This window comes from Chinchilla lanigera, unplaced genomic scaffold (assembly GCF_000276665.1).
Source record: "Chinchilla lanigera isolate Chin_1 unplaced genomic scaffold, ChiLan1.0 scaffold00091, whole genome shotgun sequence".
In the NCBI taxonomy this organism is placed as follows: Eukaryota; Metazoa; Chordata; class Mammalia; order Rodentia; family Chinchillidae; genus Chinchilla; species Chinchilla lanigera.
In genome coordinates this window covers 6,003,753-6,029,554 of record NW_004955492.1, presented here as the reverse complement: position 1 = coordinate 6,029,554, position 25,802 = coordinate 6,003,753, and the positions used below count along the sequence as shown (strand labels likewise).

At 44.2% G+C, this 25,802-nt stretch overlaps 1 protein-coding gene across 1 annotated transcript in view; it reads left to right on the top strand.

Annotated features, from left to right (window-relative positions):
* The first annotated feature begins 231 nt into the window (after positions 1–231).
* The window catches only part of LOC102030204 (mitogen-activated protein kinase kinase kinase MLK4), a 41,986-nt gene continuing 16,415 nt past the window's right edge, over positions 232–25,802 (top strand). The window contains exons 1-5 of the mRNA XM_005404962.2: positions 232–1,307; positions 17,461–17,641; positions 18,913–19,061; positions 19,921–20,096; positions 24,665–24,905. Of these exons, the coding sequence (XP_005405019.1) occupies positions 560–1,307; positions 17,461–17,641; positions 18,913–19,061; positions 19,921–20,096; positions 24,665–24,905 (1,495 nt within the window). The 5' untranslated portion in view covers positions 232–559. The remainder of the gene's footprint in view (positions 1,308–17,460; positions 17,642–18,912; positions 19,062–19,920; positions 20,097–24,664; positions 24,906–25,802) is intronic.

Sequence of the window (25,802 nt, the reverse complement as noted above, 5' to 3'; positions counted from 1 at the left end):
GGCACCAGGCCCGGGTCTCTTCCCCGCCAGCCTCTAGCACACTGGTTTTCCTTGCTCGCCCCCACCCCCGCGCCGGCTGTTGAGAGAAGAGGCTACCCCAGCACTACCACCCTCGGCTTAAACTTTCCCGAAGTCTCAGCTCTGCCCACTCCTGGCTCCGCCCGCAGGCGCGCGGGCGCGGCGCACCTTGGCGCCAGGGTGCGCGCGGACGGGTGGGCGCCGGAAGGCGGCAGGCTCGGAGGAGGGCGGGGCCGCGCGGGGGAGCGGGATAGACCTGGGGAGGAGGGCGGGCCCAGGGGGGACCTAGAAAGGGCGGGGCGCTCCTCGGCTGGGGAGCGCGCTGCAGGCCCAGCACTAGCATGGGCGACAGCGCCCCTGGCCGCGGGGATCGTTGCTGTATCCTAGGCGGCCCAGCAGGCGCTGAGATCCCGGCCGGAGCCCGCGGGCGGTGGGCGTGACCTCGCCGTCCCCGAGCCCGAGGTGCTTTTCGCGCGCCCCAACCCGCGAACGATGCGCGCCCCGGGACGTCCCGGAGGCTGAGGCCGAGCCCGTCGTGCCCATGGCCGACGCGCCGCGATCCCTGGCGCCCGCCTCCTCCTGCCCGGGCGGTGCGTCCCCGGCAGGCACGGGGCTGTGGGCCGCGCTGTACGACTACGAGGCCCGCGGCGAAGACGAGCTGAGCCTGCGGCGCGGCCAGCTAGTGGAGGTGCTGTCGCAGGACGCCGCGGTGTCGGGCGACGAGGGCTGGTGGGCCGGCCAGGTGCGGCGTCGCCTGGGCATCTTCCCTGCCAGCTACGTGGCGCCGTGCAGCCCCGCGTCCCCGGCCGCTCCCCAAGTCCCTCCGCCGCGGCCCGGCTCGCCTGTACACGTCGACTTCGAGCGGCTGGAACTCAAGGAGCTGATCGGCGCAGGAGGCTTCGGGCAGGTGTTCCGCGCCACTTGGCAGGGCCAGGAGGTGGCGGTGAAAGCGGCGCGCCGCGATCCGGAGCAGGACGCCGCGGCGGCGGCCGAGAGCGTGCGGCGTGAGGCCCAGCTCTTCGCCATGCTGCGGCACCCCAACATCATCGAGCTGCGCGGCGTGTGCCTGCGGCAGCCGCACCTCTGCCTGGTGCTGGAGTTTGCTCGCGGTGGGGCGCTCAACCGCGCGCTGGCCGCCACCGACCCACGCGCACCCGGCCCGCGCCGCGCGCGCCGCATCCCTCCGCACGTGCTGGTCAACTGGGCAGTGCAGATCGCGCGTGGCATGCTCTACCTGCATGAGGAGGCAGTGGTGCCCATCCTACACCGGGACCTCAAGTCCAGCAACAGTAAGCGAGCAGAGGGGCCAGCCAGGGGCGGGCTCCCAGCGAGGGAACTCTGGGCCAGAGGGGCTGCAGTCCACCGTGTCTTTTGCTCGGGCTTTCCAAGGCACACAGGCCCGGCAGGGCTTGGGTACTTGCTTTGGAGCACGTGACTCACTTGCCTTGATTTGTTGTCGCAGGGTGCCTTTTAAAAAGATGGGCGCCAGGTTTGCTTGTAGATCAAACATTTGTAAATATTTAGACTTTCTGGAAACTTCAGGATGAGCTTGACCTTTAGATACCTTAAGAGAAGTGACAACCAACTATGATGTATTCATCGCTCTAATTGTGTTTCCCCTGTTTATTTGGGTAGGATTCTGCAAGTCCAGGCCTTCCTAGGATTGAGGAACCCCAGCTTTTCCTGTGGCCGCTGGCCTTGCCAAACTGCTCCTTTACTTCCACTTTACAAATGCTGTATTGAGGTTGCTATTCTCCCCATTTATGTGTGCCCACGCACACTGTCTCTTGAACCTAAGACCTTGTGCTTCCTAAGGAAGTGCTCTATCATACTCTCTCGCTTTAATTATACCTTCATATCCTTTAACATTTCACTTTCTTCATTTCAGTGTCTCTGTATTTGACATGTGAATTTATTATTGATTCTGTTTTCCAGGCAGGAAGCCCTCATTTGTGCCATTATGAATTTTGGGGTTAAGAACAAGCCATTGTCCTTGCACAAGTCCTTGAAATCCCAAAGACCTAGCCTGTGTCATTTCCTTTATTTATAAATCACGTTGGATTTTCCAGATGTTAAAACAAAGAACTCCCATATGGCCCAAATACAAATTCTATCAAACTTTACTTAATTAATGAGTTAGTAAAATTGCTGTTTGAAGTTGTTTCTTTGCTATTGAAGATCCCTTCATATTCCTAGAAGGAAATGAAATCTCTTGAAGGATTAAAGGATGCAGCCAGAACTGGCATTGGCCTACCACAGCTACACGTCTCCAAGGCTTGTAAAACCTGCTGAGACAGGATCTACCTCAAAGGGGATAGTGTCCTCTAAGTGCAGAAAGAAGAGAATCAAGAAGAAATGATAGGTTTGTCCTATGTTTGTGTAAAGTATTTTTCCCTGTCAGAAACCTTCAGTACTGAAATTTACTTGAAAACTACTAATGTAGCAGTTTTCATTGTTAGGAGTAATCTGAGTGTTGTAGCTCTGTATGAGGTTGAATACGTCTAGGTTTCATTTGATGTCTCTGTCCTCCCAAGTCTGGCATGATTTGGATCTCAGCTGCTTCAGGGACAGAGCAAAGTGTAACAGTGTGGCAGGAAGTAACGGTGGTGGTATGTCTCAGCCCTCTGACATGGGATGCTCCATGAAGGACTCTGGAATTCATTTGCTTTTAGATTGTCAGAGTAGAGACACGCTGATTTTCAATGCACTTACTTTTGTAAATAATTTCAAATTTGGTAGTGTGTACTCTCAATGTGTGCTTATTTCCTAAGTATGCTTTTGTTGAAAGAAATAACCTGTTGCCATGGAACAAGTGACTTGTCCATGTGTCCTGCTAAGCCCTTCTCCCAGTGACAACTGCGGGGAGTTTTGTGCAGAGCCAAAGATTCCAAGGACAGCTACAGCATCATTTTCTGTCTCTTGGCATGATAGCGGCTCTGTGATAACATGGAAACTAGCATTAGCAAATGTGTTCTGTTGCAGGCAGGACAGCAGATCATCAGCATGAGAAGGAGCTTGAGGTGCGTTGGTCCTCATACCTGAAAGCTAAATGGCCAGTAGCTGGGACTTTTGCATTGTACCTAGTCTGCTTGTTTGTGGCAGTACCTTGTGAGGTCTGTACATGTTCTTGAGGTACAGCATGGTTGCTAGTGTTTGGAAACCATAGGAGGGGATGCTAAGCCATGTTCTAGTTTTGCAAAAAATTAAGCTTTTTTGTATAAAATATAAAGTTTTTTTAAAAAACTTCCTAATACTCTTAAATAGTAAAATAAATAATGTGATCCTGGAATAACTATAGTTAAGTGGTTTCCATTGACACCTGAAACACTTTTATAGGCTACTGGATATGAAGTAGATGTTTTGTACTTTGAAGGAGATTACAGTTTGCTATGTAGTTTTTTGTTTTTTTTTTTAATTCATTGGTACAGTTTGGACCTATACAATGGTCACATTCATCACAGGGAATTTGTACCTAAACGTGATGTATCCTGTTTTGCTACATAGTTTTGAAAGGCTCTACCCTCAGAAAACATTGCCAAACTTACCTGAGCATTTTAATTTCTGTAATTGCAGGCAAGGTTCCCTTTACTTCAAATTCTTGCACTCTTTAAAGGCTTAATTGGCTAATCACTAGTGTAGGGAAATATTTGTTGCAGAATGACCATTATGATAGTTATTTAACTAATATAAAATGAAATTTTTGAATAGGTCCTGTAATATGAAAATCATAGTGCCTAGCAAATGGCCTTATCCTGGCGGTCGGGTTGTATTTGTCCAGTGAATAAACGCAGATTCTTTTGAATTTCCTTATGATACCTGAAGCTGTAACTTCTTGTTCAGATTTTTGAGTGTAGCAGGTACTCTGTTACAACATGTTTTATTTGACTTTATTCATTATTTGCTTATGGTGGTAGTGAGTTAATGACAATGTAAATACGGCTTTAAAAATCAATATTGAGTTTTATTTTCACTCATACTGTACACACAGAACAAAGCCTGTAGAAAACTACTGAAACCAAATCAGTGTAAATTATTGTTTATCTCTATTCCTTTTTTTCCCCATTCCCTTATCTTCCCTTCAATCCCTTGTCCCCTCCTTATTTACAAAGGCTTTGTTTCCATTTTTGCATCTTTTATTGTTTTTTTTCTTTTCCCTTCCTTCATTTCTCCCTCGCCTTGCCTAGCTCCCCTTCCCAACTGAACATTTTGTTCCTATTTCATAATATCTGGGATACATTCTAGTCCTTATTTACACTCACAGTTTCTCACACCAGAGAAATAATAAACAAGAGTTTATTACACTTGACAGATTTTCATTCATGTTTTCTAATGGGTCTTGAGTTTTATCACATTGCAGAAGTGTCTATAATATAATAGCCGATATGTTGTGTTAATGTAAATAACCTTGTCTAGTTTCAAACCGAAGGCAGCAGTTGAAAGTTGAGCCACACTTGTAGGTTTTGAGCATCATTTATGTTGTAAAAAATGCTCAGCTCTGAATCTCCCAGGATGCCTGATAGGTAGAAAACACTTCACTGAAGCTTATGTATGCCCCAGCTAGAGGATAATATAAGGCAACTTTGGGCTACTATGAAACTGTTGGTTTTATATACACATTCCGGTTATTGTGAAAATTTCAATCATATCTATATGCATTCAGAGAGTGGAGGAAAATCACTGCATGCTGAAACTCATTTAACCCTCTGCCAGTGTCTTGTAGGCTCCAGGGACACAGTGGCAAACCATAGGGTAGTAACAGTATCCCTGCCATCAGGGAGCTTAGTCTAATGGGAAAAGAATGGCAGTTGTGCAGTTGCAATTATTAGCATGTCTGCCAAAAAAACAAGCAGAGGGGAAGTAAAAAGAATTAAGACGTGTAATAAACATGGACCAGTTTGGCTTCTACGGATAGTGAGAGCTAGCAGTAGTACCTCAATTCATGAGCTTGTTTCCATGATTCTGGTCGCAAACCAAATTGGATGAGAACTACATTAAATTCAATGGTTAGGGTCAATGTTTACCTTATGGGGATATTTGATTCAGTTCTCATACAATTCGATTTGTGACCAGAATCATGGAAAGAACTAAGTTCGTGAACCGGAGCACCACTTTATTAGTGCCCTCTCTTGCTAGCTGCGTGACCTGCAGCAAGTTATATGTCTTGATTCGCGTACACTGTGCCGTATCCTCCTGTGAAGATTGACAGAGGTCTGTAGGAGAAATCTGTTTAATGTTTCTGCACCCATCAAAGGCAGTTGGGTAAATAATGACTTTTTCAAGGAACAGTGAACAGTCAGGAGTGTAAATAAGAAAAGACAGAGTCAGGACTTTGCAGGTGCCAGGCCCCAGTGCTCTAGGTACGGGGCTAGGATGTGTGCACTAAGTAGCGGGCCCCAGGGTGTCCTTGAGGGTCCTTGAGGAAGAAAGAAAGTATTGTGTGATCTGCTGCTAAAGACAAACAGCTGTGAAGGAAAAGTACAGTGCTGGGGTCATTTGCTTTATGACTTTGCTGTCAGAGTCTCAGAATGGCAGCAATAAAAAATACAGCGACTCACTTAGACATTTGTTTGACGTAAATTGTTGATGACTTATGATCACAACCTTGTTTTAAAAATCACAAGTTGTTTATTCATTCAGACCATTTTCTTGCTCTGATTTCTCCCTCCTGCTAGAGTGAGGAAAATAATGACTCTTATCTGCTGTCAGACTGCTGATTGTAACACTGAATGTTAGCGGCTGTCCCCAGGACCTCCAAGGGCAGCCAAGCACTTGGGGTGGACGTGTCTGGTGGAGGGTTGTAGGGGCGGAAGGGCTCCTAGGAAGGCAGAGAACTGTGATGATTTTGTTTTGGAGCCTGAAACTCCAGTTTCATCTCCTCCAAATATGCCTTCTCTTTGGTGCCTCAAGGTAGCTACATAATGGTGGGAGTAGAAACAGCAGCCAGCCTGGATCTGGGTGCCACCCGATGGCACCCTTGATGCCATGACTGCTCTTAATGCCTCTGAGCAGTGCGCCTCTCAGCCCCGCTCACAGGGAAAGAAGCTGCAGCAGGGCTTAACTGGCTGGTGGAAGCCACCAACTGGGAGGTCAGTGCCGAGAGGTAACCCAGGGCCTCTGTTCCCAGAACCTGACCCCTTAGGCTCTCCGTGTATTGCCTGGATGAACACTTCTTAAACATTTGTTTACAGGACCCCTGGAGAGCTTTTGTTTGTATGGGTAAGAGCAAATGATATTTACCCTGTTAGATACTTCAAATGATACACTTGCAACTATTTAACAGTATAAAATAGCAGTAGACCCGTTATATGTTAATATATTCTTTCTCTTGGGGAAAGCTTCCCATATTTTCCAAGACAGATTTAGCAAGGAAGGTAGCCTTGCTGGGCACTTTTGGGTCTCACTTGAATGCCACGCTGTAACAGGAAGACTGATCAGGTGCCCCTAACTGCCTGTACCATCTTAGGGACCCATTAGGGTCCCTGTGTCACCAGTCAGCTGAGGGTTCTTTCGCTCGATTTGGATGGAAATCACAGGTCAGTTAAGTGCAGTTCTGTTAGCTCCACAGACCTCCCCGCTGGTGCCACAGCTCTTGGCAACTCCCGCCACCCCTGTCAGCTTCTTAGCAGCCTAGGCTCATGGTCCCCTGTGGCACCTTTCTGGAGCTCTTCCAGCAGCCTCTGCTGCCTCCCTGGGGTTCCCTGCTGGTCTGTGCCTCGGGTTTCTAGAGCCCATCGGGGCTGGCCACCCTCCTCGACTGAACACCGACCACTGACTGAGGTCTACAAGGAGCTGCTTATACAGGGCATCAGTGGGCCACTTGTGTACAGTTTGTGCATCTTGTGGATCTATTTGAAGACTTTCCCAGGAATGGGGAGCAGGAGTAGAGAGGGCCATCTTGGACAGGTCCCGGGTTTAAGCCTGCTGGCCCAGGCAGGTTCTCCTGGAGCACAGGAGCAGGGAGAGCAATATTGTCCCACAAGCCTGGCTCCCTGCTACCTGAGGATTTGAGGTCCCCCAAGGGAGGCGAGTGACCCTGAGGCCAGTGGCCTGGGACACCCTGAGGAGGACAGGGAGTGGGAGGGGACATAATGGCTCCTCTGGCTGTCACAGGGAGGAGGGAGGGGTGGCCTCCGTTCTTTCTGTCTTACATGGACCATGTTTGGAGAACACATACTTGAAGAACCTCAAGGCTAAGGGGTGAGTTCTGTTGATAGAGAAAGTTGCTATCTCATGCAGCAGTCCCCACGGGTAAAGTAGAATCAGAATCTCTCCATGAGCTTCTATTTATTTGTTTGTTTTGTGGTCCTGGGGATTGAACACAGGGCCTTTGCACTGAACTATATTTCCAGGCCTTTTTTTATTTTAATTTGAGACAAGGCCTCCTTAAATTGCCAAGTTGTCCATGCTTGCCTCAAACTTGTGATCCTCCTGCCTCATCCTGCCAAAGTGCTGGGATTATAGGCTATGCCCCATGCCTACCTTCTCAGTGAGCTTTTAAAAATGAGATCCCCACTTCAGTTTTGGGTATTGTGATTCAGTGGCCCTCAGCTGGGAACAAGTAATACATTTCTTTTCTAGCATTTGTTTTGAAAATCTTGAAAGATGCAGAACTGAAATCATTTTTAAGTGGGAGCTGACATACTGACCATCTAGATTCTACCACTAAGATTTTGCTTGCACAGATCTATCCCTTACACATCCATGAATCCATCTTGCTTTAGGATGCCCCAATAGATTTTTTAAAACACCTCGCAGCTGGGCGTGGTGGCACGTACCTGTAACCCCAGCACTTGGGACTCTGAGGCAGGAGGATTACCGCAAGTTTGAGTCCGGGTTCAGCTACACAGTGAGTTCAAGGTCAGTCTGAACTATGTAGCAAGAGTTTGTCTCAAAAAGAAATCTCTACCTCCCAGATGATTCAGAAAGAGCCAGCGTTGAAAACTGCAATTCCTGGACCAGCTAGGTGAATTCCTTCTTATGGGTGATCTGGGTAGATGTATAATTTCCTCAGTGGCTGCAGACCGTATCCCACTCATAGTAACTGGTAACCATGGATGCTTGGTCTTAGGAGGTGCAGGTGAAACTTTGCTTGGCTTATTCTGGCTTGAAACTCTAGGGAAAGGAACATCTCTTGGCGTTTGTCCACCTGATGTTGAGGGACAAATACCAAGATCGTGCTGTCTGAGATTCGAGCTCTGTCTCCATCAGTCATGGGCTAGAATTTCCCAGTAGGATGATGTGAGGATTGAGGGAGACCATGTAGGTCTGGGCCTAGTCAATTTCCTATAAAAGGCCACACAGCAAATACCTTTGGCTTTTCAGGTCATCGGGTCTCTGTTGCAACTTTTCAGACCTGCTGTTTTAGCTAAAAACATGTGTGACAATATGTAACCTGTTGAGTGTGGCTGTGTTCCAATAAAACTTTATTTACAAAGGAGACATTATGCTAGGTTTGGCCTGTGGACAGAAGTTTGCCATCTCCTGGTACTTGTCAAAGTATTTAATAAAGCATAAGACAAAGTCTAAATGTAAGCTGGCAACTGTATTCATTTTTATTTTGTTTAGAAGCACTCTCAGTGCCTTATATATTTCCTTATTATTTTGGTGCATATATTCATTGATATCTAAACATTTTCTTCACTCTTTGTAACCTAAGAACATTATTATTTTGTTCTGCAACTGTAGTGCCACTTAGTCGTAACTTACTTCGTTTTGGTGGAGGTGGAGGGTCTTTCTAATTTGGCTTACTGTTGGTGATTCCTGTACCCACCCCCAGAGGATCCAGGTTCTCTGTTGCACTTGCAATGAAATGTAAAAATTTTCTCGTTAAAACTGACCAGTGTATGTGTCCAGAAAGGCTTTCCCGTGAAAGGTGGAGAGCTTTTGTTTTGGCATATGAGCAGTATGAAGCTCTACTTTGTTGACCATGTCTATATTTTCTTTATAGAAGATAATATTTACATTTAACAAGCTCACTCATTCAGGCAGCCATTATTTCTTGATTCTATACTATGGGCCAGGAACTCTTCTTGGCTCTTGGTATTCATAGTGAACAAAGTAGAAACAAATTCCTCCCCTTATGAAGCTTACATTTGAGTGGGCAAAACAGACATTAAGCAAAATAAATAATAAAGTATGGGGTGTGTTGGTTACTGGTAAGCGTTTAGCACAAAAATTAAGGTCACTAAGGAGGGTGAAGATGTTGGGATACAGGGAACATCAGTGTGTCTAAGGAGGGCCCCAGGAGAAGCTGGGTTTCAGCATAATCTGTAGCAATGCAGAAGTGACCACGTAGGGAGGAGCATTCTTGGTAGAAGACACAGAAATGACAGGATTCCTAGCAGGAGGCCAGTGTGACTGACAGGAGGGAAGAGAGGGTGGAGCAGTAGGATCTGAAAGCTCAGAACCTGGGCCTGGGGTGTCTGCAGTCCTTTGCTTCCACTGTGACACAGAAGGGCTGTGAGCAGAGGCAGCTGCTGTGTCACCCGCATTTACAGGCTCACACTGGCTGCAGTTGAAGGCCAGGTGAAGGAGGGCCAGGCTGGAGATGTACGTTCGCCAGAGAAGGTATTTAACGCTGAGGTTATCTAGGGAGGGAGTGTCAACAGAATAAAGCAGAAGTCTAAGGACTGAGCCCTGCAGGTGTCCTGGAATGAGGTCGGAGGGATGAAAAGAGCTAAGCAGGGAGCAACAGAAAGAACAAGCAGAGCAGAGGGGTCAGGCTGTCTGGAGGGCAGTAAAGTGAGGCTTCAGGGGCCAAGCCTCAGCTGTAGACCAATACTCAGATAACTGGCTTGTTACAATTACTTTTTGTTTGTTTATTTTATTTTAAAGAGAATAAAAAATAGAAAAAACATTAAAACAATACAGAATTTCAAAATAAGATGATAGGAAATCAACAATGGTTGATATATTGCACATCGTTATCTTCAAAGTAGTTGTGAAAGGGAAAGAAACTGCTCCAAAGGAAAGAACAACTGGGCTGAGGGAAAGGAGAAAAGAAGAAGGAAGGGAAAAAAAATATATACACGAGATAGCTAAGATAATTCTAATTTCTATTAGTTTATGGAAAGGAACAGTTAATGCTGAATTTTTTTTGTTGTTATAATTACTTTTAAAGCAGTCTTCATTCCTGAATTGTTCAGATGCTGATACTTTTTTTGGGAGGGCAGAGCTGTGTTGGTTTTCTATAATGAGCAGCTGAAGAAGCTCCTAATAATTCATTCTCTTTGTATCCATCCTTCCCTTGTAGGATTTCTTATTCATTTACTCATTTATTCAACAAACACATATAACAATGCTAGCTGCTGAGCAGCCATGATAATAAAAAAGATTAATGAGACACAAAACCCTCTAGCTGCTTACCAGTTAATAAGAGAGAAGAGATTGCACCAAGGAGACAGGGCAGGGCTTAGGTTCGGTGATGGGAGGGTTCCACCCTGGACAGTTCGGGATGGGATGGAGGAAGCGGGTGGGAGGGAGCTGTGTACCATCTTGTTGAGTATCAAGGCAGGACAGTGGGCTTGTGAGTGGCCCACAGTCACTGCCATAGAGTGCAGGGGTTATTCCTGCCGCCAGAGCAGGAAGTACGGTTTTATAGAACGTGGGAGGGGAAGGCAATCCACAGGCAGGCACAGTGGGTAGGGAGACAGGCCTTGTCAGGAGGCAGAAAGAAGCTTCCTGGCAATGGCTGTTCTAACATTCTAAGATGGTTAGAATGTAGAGTTCATTTTGAGAAGATTAGAGAAGCTAGCTGGGAAGGTAATTGACGATTTACAAGGAAGTTGAGAAGAGGGAAGTCTGGCCTTTGCTCTGGGCTGGTGAGTAAAAAGGACAGGGTGCCTAGGCGTGGGGGAGTGTGGAGGAAAATGTGAGCATTATTCCTTCAGTGGTGTTGGTTACTTTAGAAAGTTACCCTCTATGGGTGCACAGCACTGATTACTATCAGAGTAAAAGTTCATGAAGTGGGCTGGGGATTTAGCTCAGCGGCAAAAGCGCCTGCCTGGCAAGCGCAAGGTCGTGAGTTTGGTTCCCGGTACCGGAGAAAAACCAAAAAAAAAAAAAAAACTAAATAAAAAAGTTCATGAAGTAACTAGATATATCCTAGAGGAGAAGTGATGTTCGTTAATATAATCCTCTATTTTGTTGCTTTTTCAACTTGTTTTCCCTTTTTTTTTTTTTTTTTTTGATCTTTTTGAGACAGGGTCTCACTATGCAGTTCAGGCTGCCTTTGAGCTCACTTTGTGGCCCAGGTTGGCCTCGAACTCGCAATGATCCTCCTGCCTCAGCCTCCCGAGTGCTGGGATTACAGGCGTGCACCACACCCGGGGCAACTTGTTTTCTTAATGGCCTTTTTTTGGATAGTGCATTTCTAGTTAAAGATTAATTGATTCATTGAATGGAATTTGGACACAGTGATCCCATAAATGTTAGAGAAAATGAATGGGTGCATTGTAATAGCTTTTTTTTAAAAAATAAAATACATTATGTACTATAATTCTGGAAAGACCAATGGGAAACTTCAAAGGGGCTGAAAAACATCAAGTGCCTCAGGGTTGAACAGGTGAGTGGAGCGCTAGGCTTTGAGACCAGCTGTTCAAAGATAGGGCTAGTAAGGGTTAAAATCTGTGCTGAAGCTCCAGGAGAGGGGCCTCAACTGCACAGTGCTAGGTTACTAAGGAGGGGAGAAATTACCTTTGCTGCCGCCTATTGATGAGTTGACTTGCCCGCCCAGCTTTCGCAACTGGCTGCTGGTGTTCCGTGGCCCTTCCTGCCTCCCTGAGTGGAGGTGGAAGGTGGCCACACCTGTGTCCTTAGCTGAAACCTGGCCTGGCACCGACTGTATAACCTGTTGTGAGAGGGCTATTTGTGGTTTCGGTCACATCGCCCAAAAGATAAGGAATTTCAGGAATTCTGCCCAGCACCTCTGAAACAGAATCCCAAACAATGAGCCTTTCTTGGAGCCCTAAACGTTTGACATTCAGGTGTTATTTTAACTTGTTTTCTGTTAGCTGTTAGGTGTGGAGTCTCAGGTCATATGGAAACTTTGGGCCCGGGCAGGGGGACTGTGCTCTGCGACTTCTAGAGGCCCACGGCTCACACACACACAGCCCAAGCAGCCAGAGTAACTTAGAGAGGAAGAGCACTGTTTAGTGGCTTTCAGTTCTCACTCTCAGTTCTGCGTCTACTTATTTTTGAGCTGATTTTCTAGCCTTTTCATCTTGAGGGCTCCCAGCCCTGGTGGTGTGTGTCTAAGGGCCAGGGCAAGGGATTGAAATGGTTTTGGTGCCAGTTTTAACCTGTCCTGTCTATCTGACTGTATATGAGAATAAGGAGATAGTGCATATAGAAGTGCTTTGGAAAAGTTTCACAGATCTGTAAGCCATGTTATCACTAGTCTTTTTTGGTGTCAAGAACAGTTACTGTTCAGAAGTAAGATTAGTGATACTGTAAGGGGGAAAATGTAAGCTAAATAATTCACCTTTGTTTCAGGATCCTTTCTGTGGTTTAGCTGTAGTGTTAAGAGATTGGGGATCTAAAGCTCTTTCTCAAAAGTGTTCTTTTTTTTTATGTTCATTAGGAGTAAGGTGTGAAAAGTAAATATGCTTTAGCTGACGTGGGAAGAATATTCAAATATTAATTCCTTCAGGAGCACACAGAATGAGATTTCTCGTTGCTTTACTCCTTGTGACAGCCAATGACTTTATAATGGTACAGAAGAGGACTTGGAACTCTGTCTCAAAGGGTCTTTGAAGCCCTCAGATCCTGGGTAACATGTGTAGGCTGTGAACTGAAGATTATAATCCTCTGCTGCCAGACTGTTAGCATGAACTGTTAAATGTGCGGAAACCTCAGCAGAGGTTCAGTAAGTAGTAGGTGGTTTTCTCATTAGAACTGGTGATAATTAGCATCAACCAAAGATGTTCTGTCAGACACTGTGATACATGAGGTATTGTGTTAGGTGATTTTGAGACAGCTTTAAAATATAGTTCTGGGATTAAGTAGCTTGTTCATAATTAGAGAAATCTTTGGTTAAAAAAGAATAACACAATAATATAATAGATGAGTGATAAATGATATGAAGATAAAATAGTTCATGAATTTGTGGAATGCCCAGGAGGAAGCTGGACTTTGAATATAGGCACACAGAGACAGGCAGAAAGCGTAAATGGCCTTTCCCAATGGCAGTCTTCACTTCCCTCCTACCTTATTTCTCCCTCCTTTCCTGCATCCTTCCCTATGTAACACAGCATTGAGATTAAGAAAGATGGTAGATTCACCTTGCTGCTTCCTATTTACCCATGAGCCTTTAACCCCCTAAGTCTGATTCTTCATCTCTGCCATGGGTATGAGAATGTAAAGGAGGGGGTCAGGGCTCTCTAAACATCCCAATACAAGATCAAATGGGCAAAAATCCTTCCAACACAGCAGTACCCATAGTCAGTGTTGATTACTCATCAAAGCAGTCCCTACTCAAATATCCCTCCATGTTTAAACCTAGTGTTGGTTACTTCCAGTTGCTTGAACTGTTCTGACTATCTAATATTGTCAGTTTTGACAACACAATGCAAATAAAAGTCTTAAAGGATTGCAGAATTTCCTGCAATCCGACAGTGTTTTTGAAGACTTGCTAAAAGCAACTTCATATCCACTCGTTGTGCATGAGGGTGAACTCTTTACAGCATGCTGCCTCTCGGGAGCAGTCTGAGCACTCTCCCTGTGCTCATTTCTACTCCTTATTGTAATCTAAACTTACAGCTTCCGCCCTGCGTCCCAGACCAGGCAAGGAGACAAGCACAGTGTCCAGCTGTGAACTCCATGTGGCCTGTCACTGTGTCCCTCTGCCTCCAGCTGGATTCCTGGTGATTCACCAGCAGCAAGAATCAAGATGGAGGGGACTGTGTACCTCAGAAGACAAATTCCCGAAGGAGAAAGAAAGCTCTTGGGAAAAGCTGATAAAAAGCGGTCAGTGAGGCAGTGTAGATAGTTTTGAGGTCGTAGCCTCTGGGGTCAGCCTACTTGACCTTCTCTTCTTGATATAAGAAATGATACAGGACCTCTAAATGGCATGGAGCCAGAGATATAGCTCAGTGGCATAAGCACCTGCCTGGCAAGAGCAAGGTCCTGAGTTTGATTCCTCGCACACGAAAAAAACCAAAAAAACCTAAATAATATAGAGGGGAAATAATATAACTTCCAAGCTATAGATGTCTGATTACACTGATATCATGTTCCTCCAAGTCGAAGAAAGAATTCCAAGGAACAAAGGGGGTTAAGAGTAGGAAATATTTATTGAGGGAAAGATAGCTTCTGCCTAAGAAAGACAAAAGGAGGACCGAAAAGTGGGTTGCCAAGGACCCCACTTTTCAGGGGAAGTTTTATAGAGGACAACCACATGGGTCAAAGCTATGATCAAGCAATAAGATTATAAGTATAGCCAGGTGTGGTGGCACATGCTTGTAATCCCAGCACTCGGGAGGCTGAGGCAAAATTGTGTGAGTTCGAGACCAGCCTGAAAAAAAGTGAGCTCAAAGCCAGCCTGAACTGCTCATCGAGACCCTGTCTCAAAAAAAAAAAAAAAAAAAAAAAAAAAACAAAGAAACATTATAAGTATAGCCACCTAGGTAGTATTGATCCAGTGGGCAAGCAAGTCATGTAACAAGTGTACATGGAAAGAACAAAGAACTTTTCAGGAAAGGATGTGTCCAAGGGTCTTGGTCACTCACCGAGGTGACTGATGTTGATGTAGACGTATTGGACCAGCTGTTATTAGACCACTTATCATAGGCCTGGTCATCTTGTCTTTATCTTGAGGCCTGGCCCCCAACAGGTGTGCCTCTAGCCGCAGCTGTAGTAAGTTTTCATCTTTACATTGATTTGCTCGAGGGTCCAGTCTTATTTGACTGTGTATAATATTGCTACCTAACTCAGCTGTCCATAATATGCTCCTTAACCACGTGATCTACGTCACGTCACTCATGTCTCTGTGCCTCAGTTTTCTATAAAAGGGCACACATACAGATTTTATTGTGGGTTTTGTAATTAAATGCCTTTAACCTCACCTGACAGGTAGACTGTGAACAATGCAAACTAATGTTTGAAAAAAGATGATCCTCTTAAAAATCATGTTCGATCTTCCAAAATTCAGGTGTGAGGAATATCATTCTCCTCTTGTGTGTGGATAATTTATTCTTAAAAAGCTGCATGAACTTGTTGTTTTGTTTTTCTGATTATTAGCACATAGTTGCTGGTACAGCTATGTTCTAGTGCAAGCATAACAATATCTTCATAAAAGATGAAGTAAATTTATTTTTATTTGTTAAGGTAAAATCTGAGTGACAACCCTCCCCACCACCACAGACACCCTATTTTGAAATTTCTATCACTGTTCAAATGGATTCGTTTTGTCACCATATTTTTCTCAGCACTAGTTCTGTGATGATGAAGACTTGTGTTTTGTGATTTTTGTGAGGACTGAATGAAATGCACGTAAAGAACAAGGCATATCGTGGGCACTCAGTATGTTAGTGACTCTTCTCTTACTTTGTTTTTATTTCCATTGGGCAGGAATTGCATGAGGAAAGTGCAGACATGAGCTGTTCTGTTCTGTGGATATTCGGCACTGAGCCTGAACCAGAGCCCGCAGAGCAGGCACAAGATACCACGGAGCATTAGTGCTCTCCCATCCGCTTCCCTCCCACCCAATCTCTTTCTTTCCCTTCTCTGTCTCAGCTAACTCTCTAGTGGAGGAGTCAGAGGCAAAAGCAGATCAATAAGTACACTGTGCCTCCTGAGTGCTGTAATGGAAACAGGACTTCCATGCAGTTGTAGAGGGAACCTTTTTGTTTTGTTTTGTTTTGTTTTGTTTTGCTTGGGGAAGTTCACGGTTCTCACTAAGGTACAACTCTAGCTAGAGGCTGAGCCAGCCTGGCTCGGAGGAATGAGATCTCATGGAAAGTGCAATCACTGTGCAGGTGCCCAGTGAGGATCGGGGACATTGTCCCTGAGTCATAGGAGCCTTGAAGATTTTTGGTTTTGTTTTTTGTTTGTTTTGAAGTGCACGGTTATCGGGGTCTGGTTTATATACCGGGAACTTGCCCTCTGAGAGTGTACAGTTTGATGAATTTTGACAGATGTTTATACTTCTGTAGCCATTATCATCATCAGGGTGCTGAATTTCTTATCACCTGGGAAGTCCCCTACGTCCCTTTACAGCCAGACCTTTTCCTCAGTCTCTGGGGACCCCTGCTCCACATCTGTCCCTGTACTTTCTTTGACAGACTGCCTTAGGAATCAGATATGGGTCCTTCAGGACTGGCTATGTCACTTAACAATGATTTTGAGGTTTATCCGTGGTGTGGGAGTGCTCGTAGTTAGTTTCTGGAAGGTTAGAAACATAAAGGATGCCAGGACACTTAGGAAGAAGACTCTACTAGCTGTGGTTCCTGAGATGGATTCAAGAGGAAAGAAGGGCAGCCTCCAGCTGCCTTGGGGAACTGAAGGGACACTCCCCATGCTTCCAGGCAGAGGGCGTCAGCCAGGAGAGAGCAACGGAGGGGCAGGGAAGGATGGAGGGCAGGGTGCAGGTGGCGGTTGAAAGCACATTGGTTGTAGCTGTGGTCTGGAGAGCTGGGGACAAACCTGGCCTGAGCATCCCTCCTGGAAGTTGGGAGATAGCCAGGATTGGGGGCGGGGAATCCAGCAACTGGTTGGTGTTCTCTGGAGTTTTTACCTTTTCCTGTATTTTGAACTTGAGTAATGCAATTATACCTTATAAATGATCTTTATGAGTTTAAAAATCCATGAACATTTTGCACATTCATAATGTCTGATGATAAATGAATTATGGTTATAGATCATGCATTTGTGATATTCTCCAATATATTCAGTAGGAAAGATGCTCCGTTGGGTTAGGAAAGAATTTCCTGGAAGAAAACAGTGTGTTTTTTACAGCAGGTAAACTTTCACAGACTTTTGATCCAACACGTGATATTTCAGTAAAAGTCCCTAGAAATTGTTTACTTCTCATAAAGAGAAATACAAAATGCTGAGCTGTATCATGCTTGTTGATTTTCTTAAAACATTGTAACTCAGGCACAGAAAACCCCTTAGGGACCATGGCACATATACTGTAGGTTAGATAAAATACTACACATATGCTGTAGTTTTTTGAGGCAGTATATTTTCAGTCAGATAAAACTCAGAGTGACCTGTTTCATATTTAAAAAACAAATGGATAAAGGACTGAGGATTTAGCTTAGTTGTAGAACATTTCTTGGGCTTTTATTCCTAATACTGGAAAAAAGAAAATAAAATAAGATAGATACAAGGTCATTCTTATTTCGTGCAGAAACTACAGTGTGATTGCATTTTAGATGCCATCAAAAAATTGTGACTGAAAAATCAGAATGTGAAAATGCCCCATCTTTGGTTTCCCTTTAGTTTTATTGCTGGAGAAGATAGAACATGATGATGTGTACAATAAGACACTGAAGATTACGGACTTCGGGCTGGCGAGGGAGTGGCACAGGACTACCAAGATGAGCGCGGCCGGCACCTATGCCTGGATGGCCCCTGAGGTCATCAGGTCTTCCCTGTTCTCCAAGGGGAGTGACATCTGGAGGTGAGCACACATCTTTGCATTGCACCGTCTTTGGTCACAAGCTGGGACTCTTCTAGGGCCGTTGGCAAACTCTGATTCCTTGGAATTCACCAACAACATTAGCATGGAGGGAATTTGAGGAAAACATTTAGAGTGATCCTTTCATTTTATAGATCGTTCCACCTAAAGATGGAAGACTCCTGTGGCAAGGGGAGTGCCGCAGCCAGCCGGAACGCCAGGCTGTCTTCTGTTCTGCTTTGCTCATTGGGAAGACAGGGACAGAACAGCGCCAACAATGACAGAACAGCAAAGAGAAATCACACCCTGCGTAGTTAAAGTGCCCCACAGGCTTAACTGCCTTTATTTAATGTTCCTATGTGGCACATATAAAATCCTATATGGCACATATTAAAATTCCATGTTTTCTCTGTGTTTTTAACAGCTCTATGAAGATACCATTCAATTACAATTCACTCTTTTAAATTGTATAGTTTCTGTGGCAGTGTATTGCTAAGGTTGTATGTACATCCATCACCTCTGTGGACTTGAGAGCATTTTCATTGTCCCACAAGGAAGCCCTGTTCCCATTACTTCTCTGCCAGTTCCCTGCTTTCTTTGCCTCAAGCAGCCATCAGGCTGTACTCTGTGTCTTCGGCTCTGTTTCTTCTGCCAATTTCATATAGATGGAGTCTTCTAGTACCTGTGCCTTTGTCCTGGCTTCTTTCACTGAGCATAATGTTGAGAGATCATCTAGGCTACAGCTTGTATCAAAACTTCATTCCATTTTCTGGCTAATATTCCACTTATAGCTAGACCACATTGTGCTTACCCATTCTTCTGTTGATGAATGTTTGGACAGCTTGCGCCTTTTGCTTCCTGTGAATGGTGCTGCCACAGACATTCATGAGGAAGTTTTTTGAGGCAGTATATTTTCATTTCTCTTGGAGTTATCCCTGAGAGTAATGAAATCACTGGGCTGTACAACAACTGTGGGTTAAACCATTGCGGGCAGCCTAGACTGTTTTCCACAGAAGTGGCACCATTTTTCATTCTTGCTCCTAGTGCATGAGAGCTCTGATTCGCCACATCCTCCCCAACCTTTGCTGTTATCTGACTTTTTGATTCTGGAGAGCCCTGTAGGTATTTTATTATGCGGTATTTATTATGGTTAATATTTCAGTCACCCCTTGGAGTGCTGCACTGTGGATACTGCGCTGCAGCGTGAGGCCCAGCCCCGTCGTTTGAACAGGACACTCCCAGCCCATTTCACATGTGGGAACTTTGCTTTGCAGCTATGGCGTTCTGCTGTGGGAGCTGCTCACGGGAGAGGTCCCCTACCGCGGCATCGACGGTCTGGCGGTGGCCTATGGGGTGGCAGTCAACAAGCTCACTCTGCCCATCCCATCTACCTGCCCTGAGCCATTTGCCAAGCTCATGAAAGGTATCTGTGCAGCCCTCACTGGCCTGTGTGCAAGGAAAGTCACTTCAGAGAGCATCTGCTTGTTTTTAACCTAGAGGCAATGCTTGTGATTATCATTTTCAGTTGTTTCTAAGTTATTATACTGTTTTAAAAGTTAGAGACCTCATCTGTTGATACAGTTTTGGTGACTTGAGTAAGTGAAAGCCATCCATTTTTATCAGTGGTGCTCATTTCTGTGCAGGACTCGAGTGAATGGCAGTGACGCTTTCATGCCGCTCTCAGTAGGGGAGAGGAGGACAGCACAGTCCTGAGCTGGGTGCAGATTGGCTGTGTTACATTCTACCTGATGAGCAGAAGAGTTGTACAGGCTTTTTAAAAAATTGCTAACTCTTTGTGAGCACCAAGTTAACTTCATTATCAGGCTATTTCCTAGAACTCCTCTGGTGATTATTATCATATTTTAGAGACCTTGGTTTTATGGGTTGAATTTTACATATATGTAATTCTGCATCAGTAAATTTCTTAGCCATAGCAGCTTAGGTCTCTGAAGCATACAGTTCATGGTAAAGCCCAGAAAGCAGATGTCTATGTTTTCACTGTGATGTAATACAGACAATAGCAGCCTTGCAATGAATAATTACCATGCATGCTGCACTGAGTAATTACTAGACACTGAGTAATGTAAAGGATGCAAAAGCATCATCCATATTTCTTTAGACCATTTAGGAGCAGCCACTGAAGATGTGAACTTTGGGTTTACAGTGACAGATGTTAAACTGATAAACAGTTTAGAATAAAGCCTGCCTTAAAAGCCCTGCTATCTTAGAGGTCGTTGGGACCATGCTAACAGGTGAACTACTGTTGATTCTTGTTTCTCCAGAGTGCTGGGAACAAGACCCTCATATTCGCCCATCCTTTGCCTCAATTCTGCAACAGCTGTCTGATATTGAGGTGGCTGTGATGACCGAAATGCCTCAAGAGTCTTTCCATTCCATGCAAGATGACTGGAAGCTGGAAATCCAACAAATGTTTGATGAGCTGAGAACAAAGGAAAAGGTGAGATAAATATTTAATTGTATTCTGTATTCACATCTTTAAAAATTATATATAAAATGAGGTGCTGCTAGTTAGCATTATTCTGCAGTACTTTCAGACATCAGTATTTATTGGCTTGCTTTCTTTCTGTTTAAAAATAAAAACATTACAAAAGTGTACTGAATATATATATTTGGAGGAAAACTTATTTGGGAAACTTTTCAGTGTAAAATTAAGAGAGAATAGCATAATAAACTCTTTGTATACATTACATACAGTAATTGTCAGGTTTTTGAAATCATTTTGTGCATTTCTCTTCCTCATTATCACTTTTAACACTGGCAGGTTTAAAACCAAATCCTAGATTTATGTTATTTTACCCATAAGTATTGCAGTATGCATCTTTACCTGACAAGCATTTTTAAATATAACTTCCTTACCTTTGTTATCTAAAAAATTAACAGCAATTCTTTAATGTCGCATTTGTTCCACATCAGATGTGACAGAGATGTCTTTTCACTGTTTGTGTGAATCAGAGCTGTACAAGGCCTACGTGTTGTTTTGGGGTGTGTTTTACAGCTTCTTTGATGGTGTCTCTCCATAATTCACATCTCTTATTTCCAGGACTGTTGTTTTGTTGGAAAAACCAGGAAAGTATAAAAAATTTTGACCTCAATGTTTTGTGTTAAGTTGTGCTTGTCTTTTAAAAGGGGAGAAATAAGCCCAAAAGTTAAACATTTAGGGACTGCAATTATATCACAGCCTGTAAAGTCAAAGTGCAACTGGAAGACAGGCTGTTGGGGAGTGAGTTGGATTAGCATGGTGTCTTGAAGGGTGACAAATGCTATGAAAGGGCACTGAAGAACTCCAAATTCAAGGATGCTTTCAGGATTCAGTAGCAGTATTTGTATTAAAGACATTTTTTTTTGTGGTAATTTAACATTTTGATGAGTCAGGGTTTATTTTTGTCTGAAGTGTATAAATTGTCTACTAGTTTCAGTCTTTCTATGGAACCTGTAACATGTTTATGCATAGACATTCATAACATGTTATGTAAAAATACAACATTGTAAGTTACTGATAATCTTTATAAAGTTATATCCAGGAAGGAATTTCATACTTTATAGGGCTTTCAGGTAGATAAGGGGGGAAGTACAAGATGTGATCAAAATATATGGTGAAGGTTTAAATTAAAAAATGATGAAAGGAAAAGACACATTGCCATTCATCCACCTGAGAATTCTCCCTGTCAATTCAGACATACTTAACCCATTATTCTTGCACTTTCTGAAGCAGTTCTGGAAGTTCTCTTTCTGGAATGTCTATTTATAGTTGCTTTGATGTCCTGAATCCATTTAAAATGTTTAAGGTTCTATCAAATAAAAACATTACAGTGTGTCCGCATCTACTATATTCACCAGATCTGGGACTGTGACTTCTGGCGCTTTTTCAAAGTCAAAATGACTGTGAAAGGTTAATATTTTGAACTGACTCAGGATTTTGAGACAGTTACAACAGCATAATCAAAAACACTCAAAAGAGGACTTCCAGAACTGCTTCAGAAGGTGGCAAGAATAAGAGGAGAAGTGTGCTCAAAGTAAAAAGGATTAATGGGAATTCGCTTTTACTATAATTTTTAAAGTATGAATATTCACTACTATAGTTTTTTTTATCATACTTCACATGTTGCCTATTGCCCCAGTGTTCAGAAGTAGCACTGGGATGAACGCCTGGGAACTGAAGTCTGGTCTCAGATGGATGCCTTTGGGACAGGCAATTTCATGGTTGTCAGCTTCCCCTTGGAAATGAAGGCAAAGGCCGAACAGGTCACCTACAAGGAACACACATTGGCATCTGTAGCTCTCTGCAGTCATGGCAAAGACCCAGAGCTCTGAGCCACACATCCTGGCCACACTGGGGCTCAGCTGTGAGTTGCCGTTTTGTCTTGGGCTAAGTATCCCTCTCTGTGTTCTGTGTCAGTCACTGGACTGTCACAGGAAGCCTTTCTCCCGAAGGTGGGAGGCTCAGGTCAGCTTTGCATGCAGAGTGTCCAGTGTGTACTCTGCATAATAAGTGCTAAGTAGGTGTTGGCCTCACGAGAAAGAAAGTGGCCTTAGCTGACCCAGGTAGTGCCGACTTCCTGCCCCACCCACCCCTCGCCCAGGCACTGGGCACCAGAGGAGGAGGAGAAATAACAGAGGGAGAAGGGCCAGAGGTTTGCCTCACCCTGCAGTTCCCTGCGAGGTCATCCCCAGGCTTTGTGGCAACTCTCATACATTGTGGTGACTTCAAGTGATAAAGAAAGAATGATTTTGTTTTTATACTTCTCCAAATTATTTTTAGGGTTTCTAAAATTAGATATTTAATCACAAAAATAATGATTTTAGAAAAATAGTAGAAAAAGATTTTGAGGGGGAAAAATGCTTCAAGTCACAGCATTTAAGTTTGGAAGTAGGATTACTGACAATAACTTGTTTTAATCTATTTAATTAATTTTTTTTTTTTTTTTGCGGTACCGGGGATTGAACTCATGACCTCGCACTCTCCAGGCAGGTGCTTATGCCACTGAGCTATATCCCCAGCCCAATCTATTTAATTATTAATAATTATTTTTGAAACTGCAGAATAAAGGTGTGTTGAGTAATTCTCATTATATGTAGTATAAGAATGCAAAGGTGCTTTCAAAATCCACGTCAGCCCCCTCTCTGTTTGGAGGTGGATAGTAGTCTCTTTGTTATTCTTCTGGCTGATTTTTCAGTGGTGTCTGTTTTTTTCTTTTTCTCTGATTCTTACACATCACTCCCTGAGATACAGCACTTACACTATCTTGTAAGCTTTTTGATTTCAGACTGAAGAATGTATAGTGTTTTTTTTTGCTTAGAGGTCTCTAACTGCATCTTTCTGATGAAGTAACAGCCCAGCGTGCGTGCCCTATCTCCCTTTCTTGTTCACTGATTGCCTTACGTAGGAGGTGGCATACTTGGGATTCACGGTCAGTAACTTGGCTGAGGCTTGTGTTATTCAGTCCAGGGCAGCCTCCCTAGAGACCCAATCCTCCCTAAATTCCTGCTTCTTATCTCTGTGTGTCTGTCCTGGTGCCTCCTGCGCCGCACCTGTCTTGGCTGTTGTCTGAAGGAAAGCATGTGGTCATTAATGATTAACCTCCACAGCCAGGAATCTGGATCGGCATTACCCGAATTACTCGAATTGTGTGCCAAGCAATTAAGCAAATATTCATATTAGTAATCTCAGCAACAGAAGGCACTTTTCATGTGTGCTTCATGATTTCGAGGTATTCAGAAGGGTACTACCACCCCAGACCCTTTTTCCTTTTCCTTTTGGATTTTAAAATTCATTCACTAGGAAGATTACTTAGGTGCCTTTCTCTTTGTTCATACTTTTTGTCCTATAAAGTCTTAGGAAAGTAGTTTTGTTTGTTTTATTCATGAAGTTGTTGGAAGGAGATGCATATTTTGCGCTGGGACACGGAATTAAAACTGGTTCCTGCAGTTGTAACATAAAACTCCCGACTGAATGTGTTGCCCGTCTCTCACCCTCATGCCGTCTCATTTAACAACAGTGAGTTGGATGGGTATCAACACCGCTGAAAAGTAATGTCTTAATACAAACGTGCCCATAACAAGTTAGAAATTCTGAGTTGGCTGGAAATCGTCTTTTGTTCTCACATTTGCCACAGTAAAACCTCAAGTTTGCTAAACTACTGTATTTGGAGAAGGTCAGTGAAAAGATGGGTTAGCAACCAGGAGCCTTGATGCACACCTATAGCCCCAGCTCCTTGAGAAACTGGAGCGGAAGGATTGCAAGTTTAAGCCTCACATGAGCAATTCAGTGAGACTCTGCCTCAAAATAAAATAAAAAGGGCTGAGGACGTAGTTCAGGGGATAGAGCATCCAGGTTCAATTCCTAGTACTAGAAAAAATGCACAGAAAAATTTAAAAATACGTAATTTTTCAAGTAATAGCAATTTATATCTGACACGATGTAATGAAGAAATAACTGATCTGCTATGTAATAAGAATTAGCCGATCTATATAAGCAGAAGCAATTGGTAACCTCAAAGATAACATTTCCCTGCAATTTTGTTGATGCAGTATATTTAGAGAAAATAAAGCTGGAGAGCATTTGAAAGCAGAATCTCAGTCTACTTTGGTAGAGGCACTATCAATTCAGGATTAGTTCCATCCCAGTGAATACATTTCTTTGCTATTTGAACTCCCCATCTTTCTTTCTTCTTTCTTTCTTTAATAGTGGTGCTGGAGATCAAACTCGGGGCCTCACACATGCTAGGCGAGCGCTTTACCACTGAGCTGCAGCCACTGCTGCCAGTTTCTTTTTGACCTTCCTGTTTATGGGAGGGTGGTCGTCTGTGTTTACTTTATGATAGTTGTACTGTCAGACTTGAATTATTCTTTGGATCCATCTGTAAAAAGCCCAAGAGGTAGCAAAAACTACTGGTGTTTTATCCCTGGCTAGCTCTGGCTTCTCAAAGGGTGCAAGTGGAGGGCAGTAGACCCGAAATGCTATGCTCTCTCCTGCTGGAACAACTTGCCGGTGTGACTCTGTCACAGGAGCTGCGGTCCCGAGAAGAGGAGCTGAGCCGCGCTGCTCTCCAGCAGAAGTCCCAGGAGGAGCTGCTCCGACGCAGGGAGCAGCAGCTGGCCGAGCGCGAGATCGACGTGCTGGAGCGCGAGCTCAACATCCTCATCTTCCAGCTCAACCAGGAGGGGCCGCACGTGAGGAAGAGGAAGGGCAAGTTCCGGAGAAGCCGGCTGAAGCTCAAGGACGGACATCGGATCAGTTTGCCTTCAGGTAGGAGCTGCTTTCACATCTTGTAAAGATTTTGCATGTCAGACACTACTGAGGTTTGTTTCGACAGACTGGGGAAAAGTTGGGGCAGTAGGGTTTTTAAACAGTGCATGGAGTAAATGTGTTCAGTTGCTGGCTCACCCTGGCCCTGACATGCCGCCCTAAGGAGTTCCGTGCGTCCAGCGATGTAAGAACATTGCGGGTCTCTGCGTTCCAGCGCTAGCAATCCCCGTGCATGCCTTGCGTTGCGCTGTTTGAGATGTTCCTTCTAAACTTGAAGTAGAACTTTTTCTCTGGTTGCACAGAGCCGATCCTATGTGGCATCGTGCTTTACCATCACAGTTACCATTTTCCAAGAATCTGTGTTAATGATCCTGCGGTGTCTGAGTTTGTTTGGGATGTGGTGTTGTCACACCCGACTAAATACAATTTCGTAGCATTCATGAGGTCCTGAGTTCACTCCTGCCTTTCTTCCCAAAAGTTCCTGGACTTGATAGCTTGAGTTGAACATACTTGCCTTGTTTTTGCCAGACGTTTTTTTATTCCTTGGGTGTACTATTTGACATTTCTTTTCCTGAAAAAAGGTGATGTTTTTTGTTACATATTTATTTACTTTGAGGCACTTAATAAAAGATCACAGTTAAAACATAACCAAAAAAATTTAATACTCAATACTGTCCATCATGAAAGAATGAAGTCCCTTCTGGAATTTAAGAAGGCAGTTACCACTGCATCCCACAAGATGGCGCTGCATTACTAGAACCTGGGGACCAACGGGATAGCCTTTTTCCTTGAAGTCCTCCAGTTTACTGCAGACAGGTACACACCACGAGCTTACTGACACACACACACACACACACACACACACACACTCTCTCTCTCTCTCTCTCTCTCTCTCTC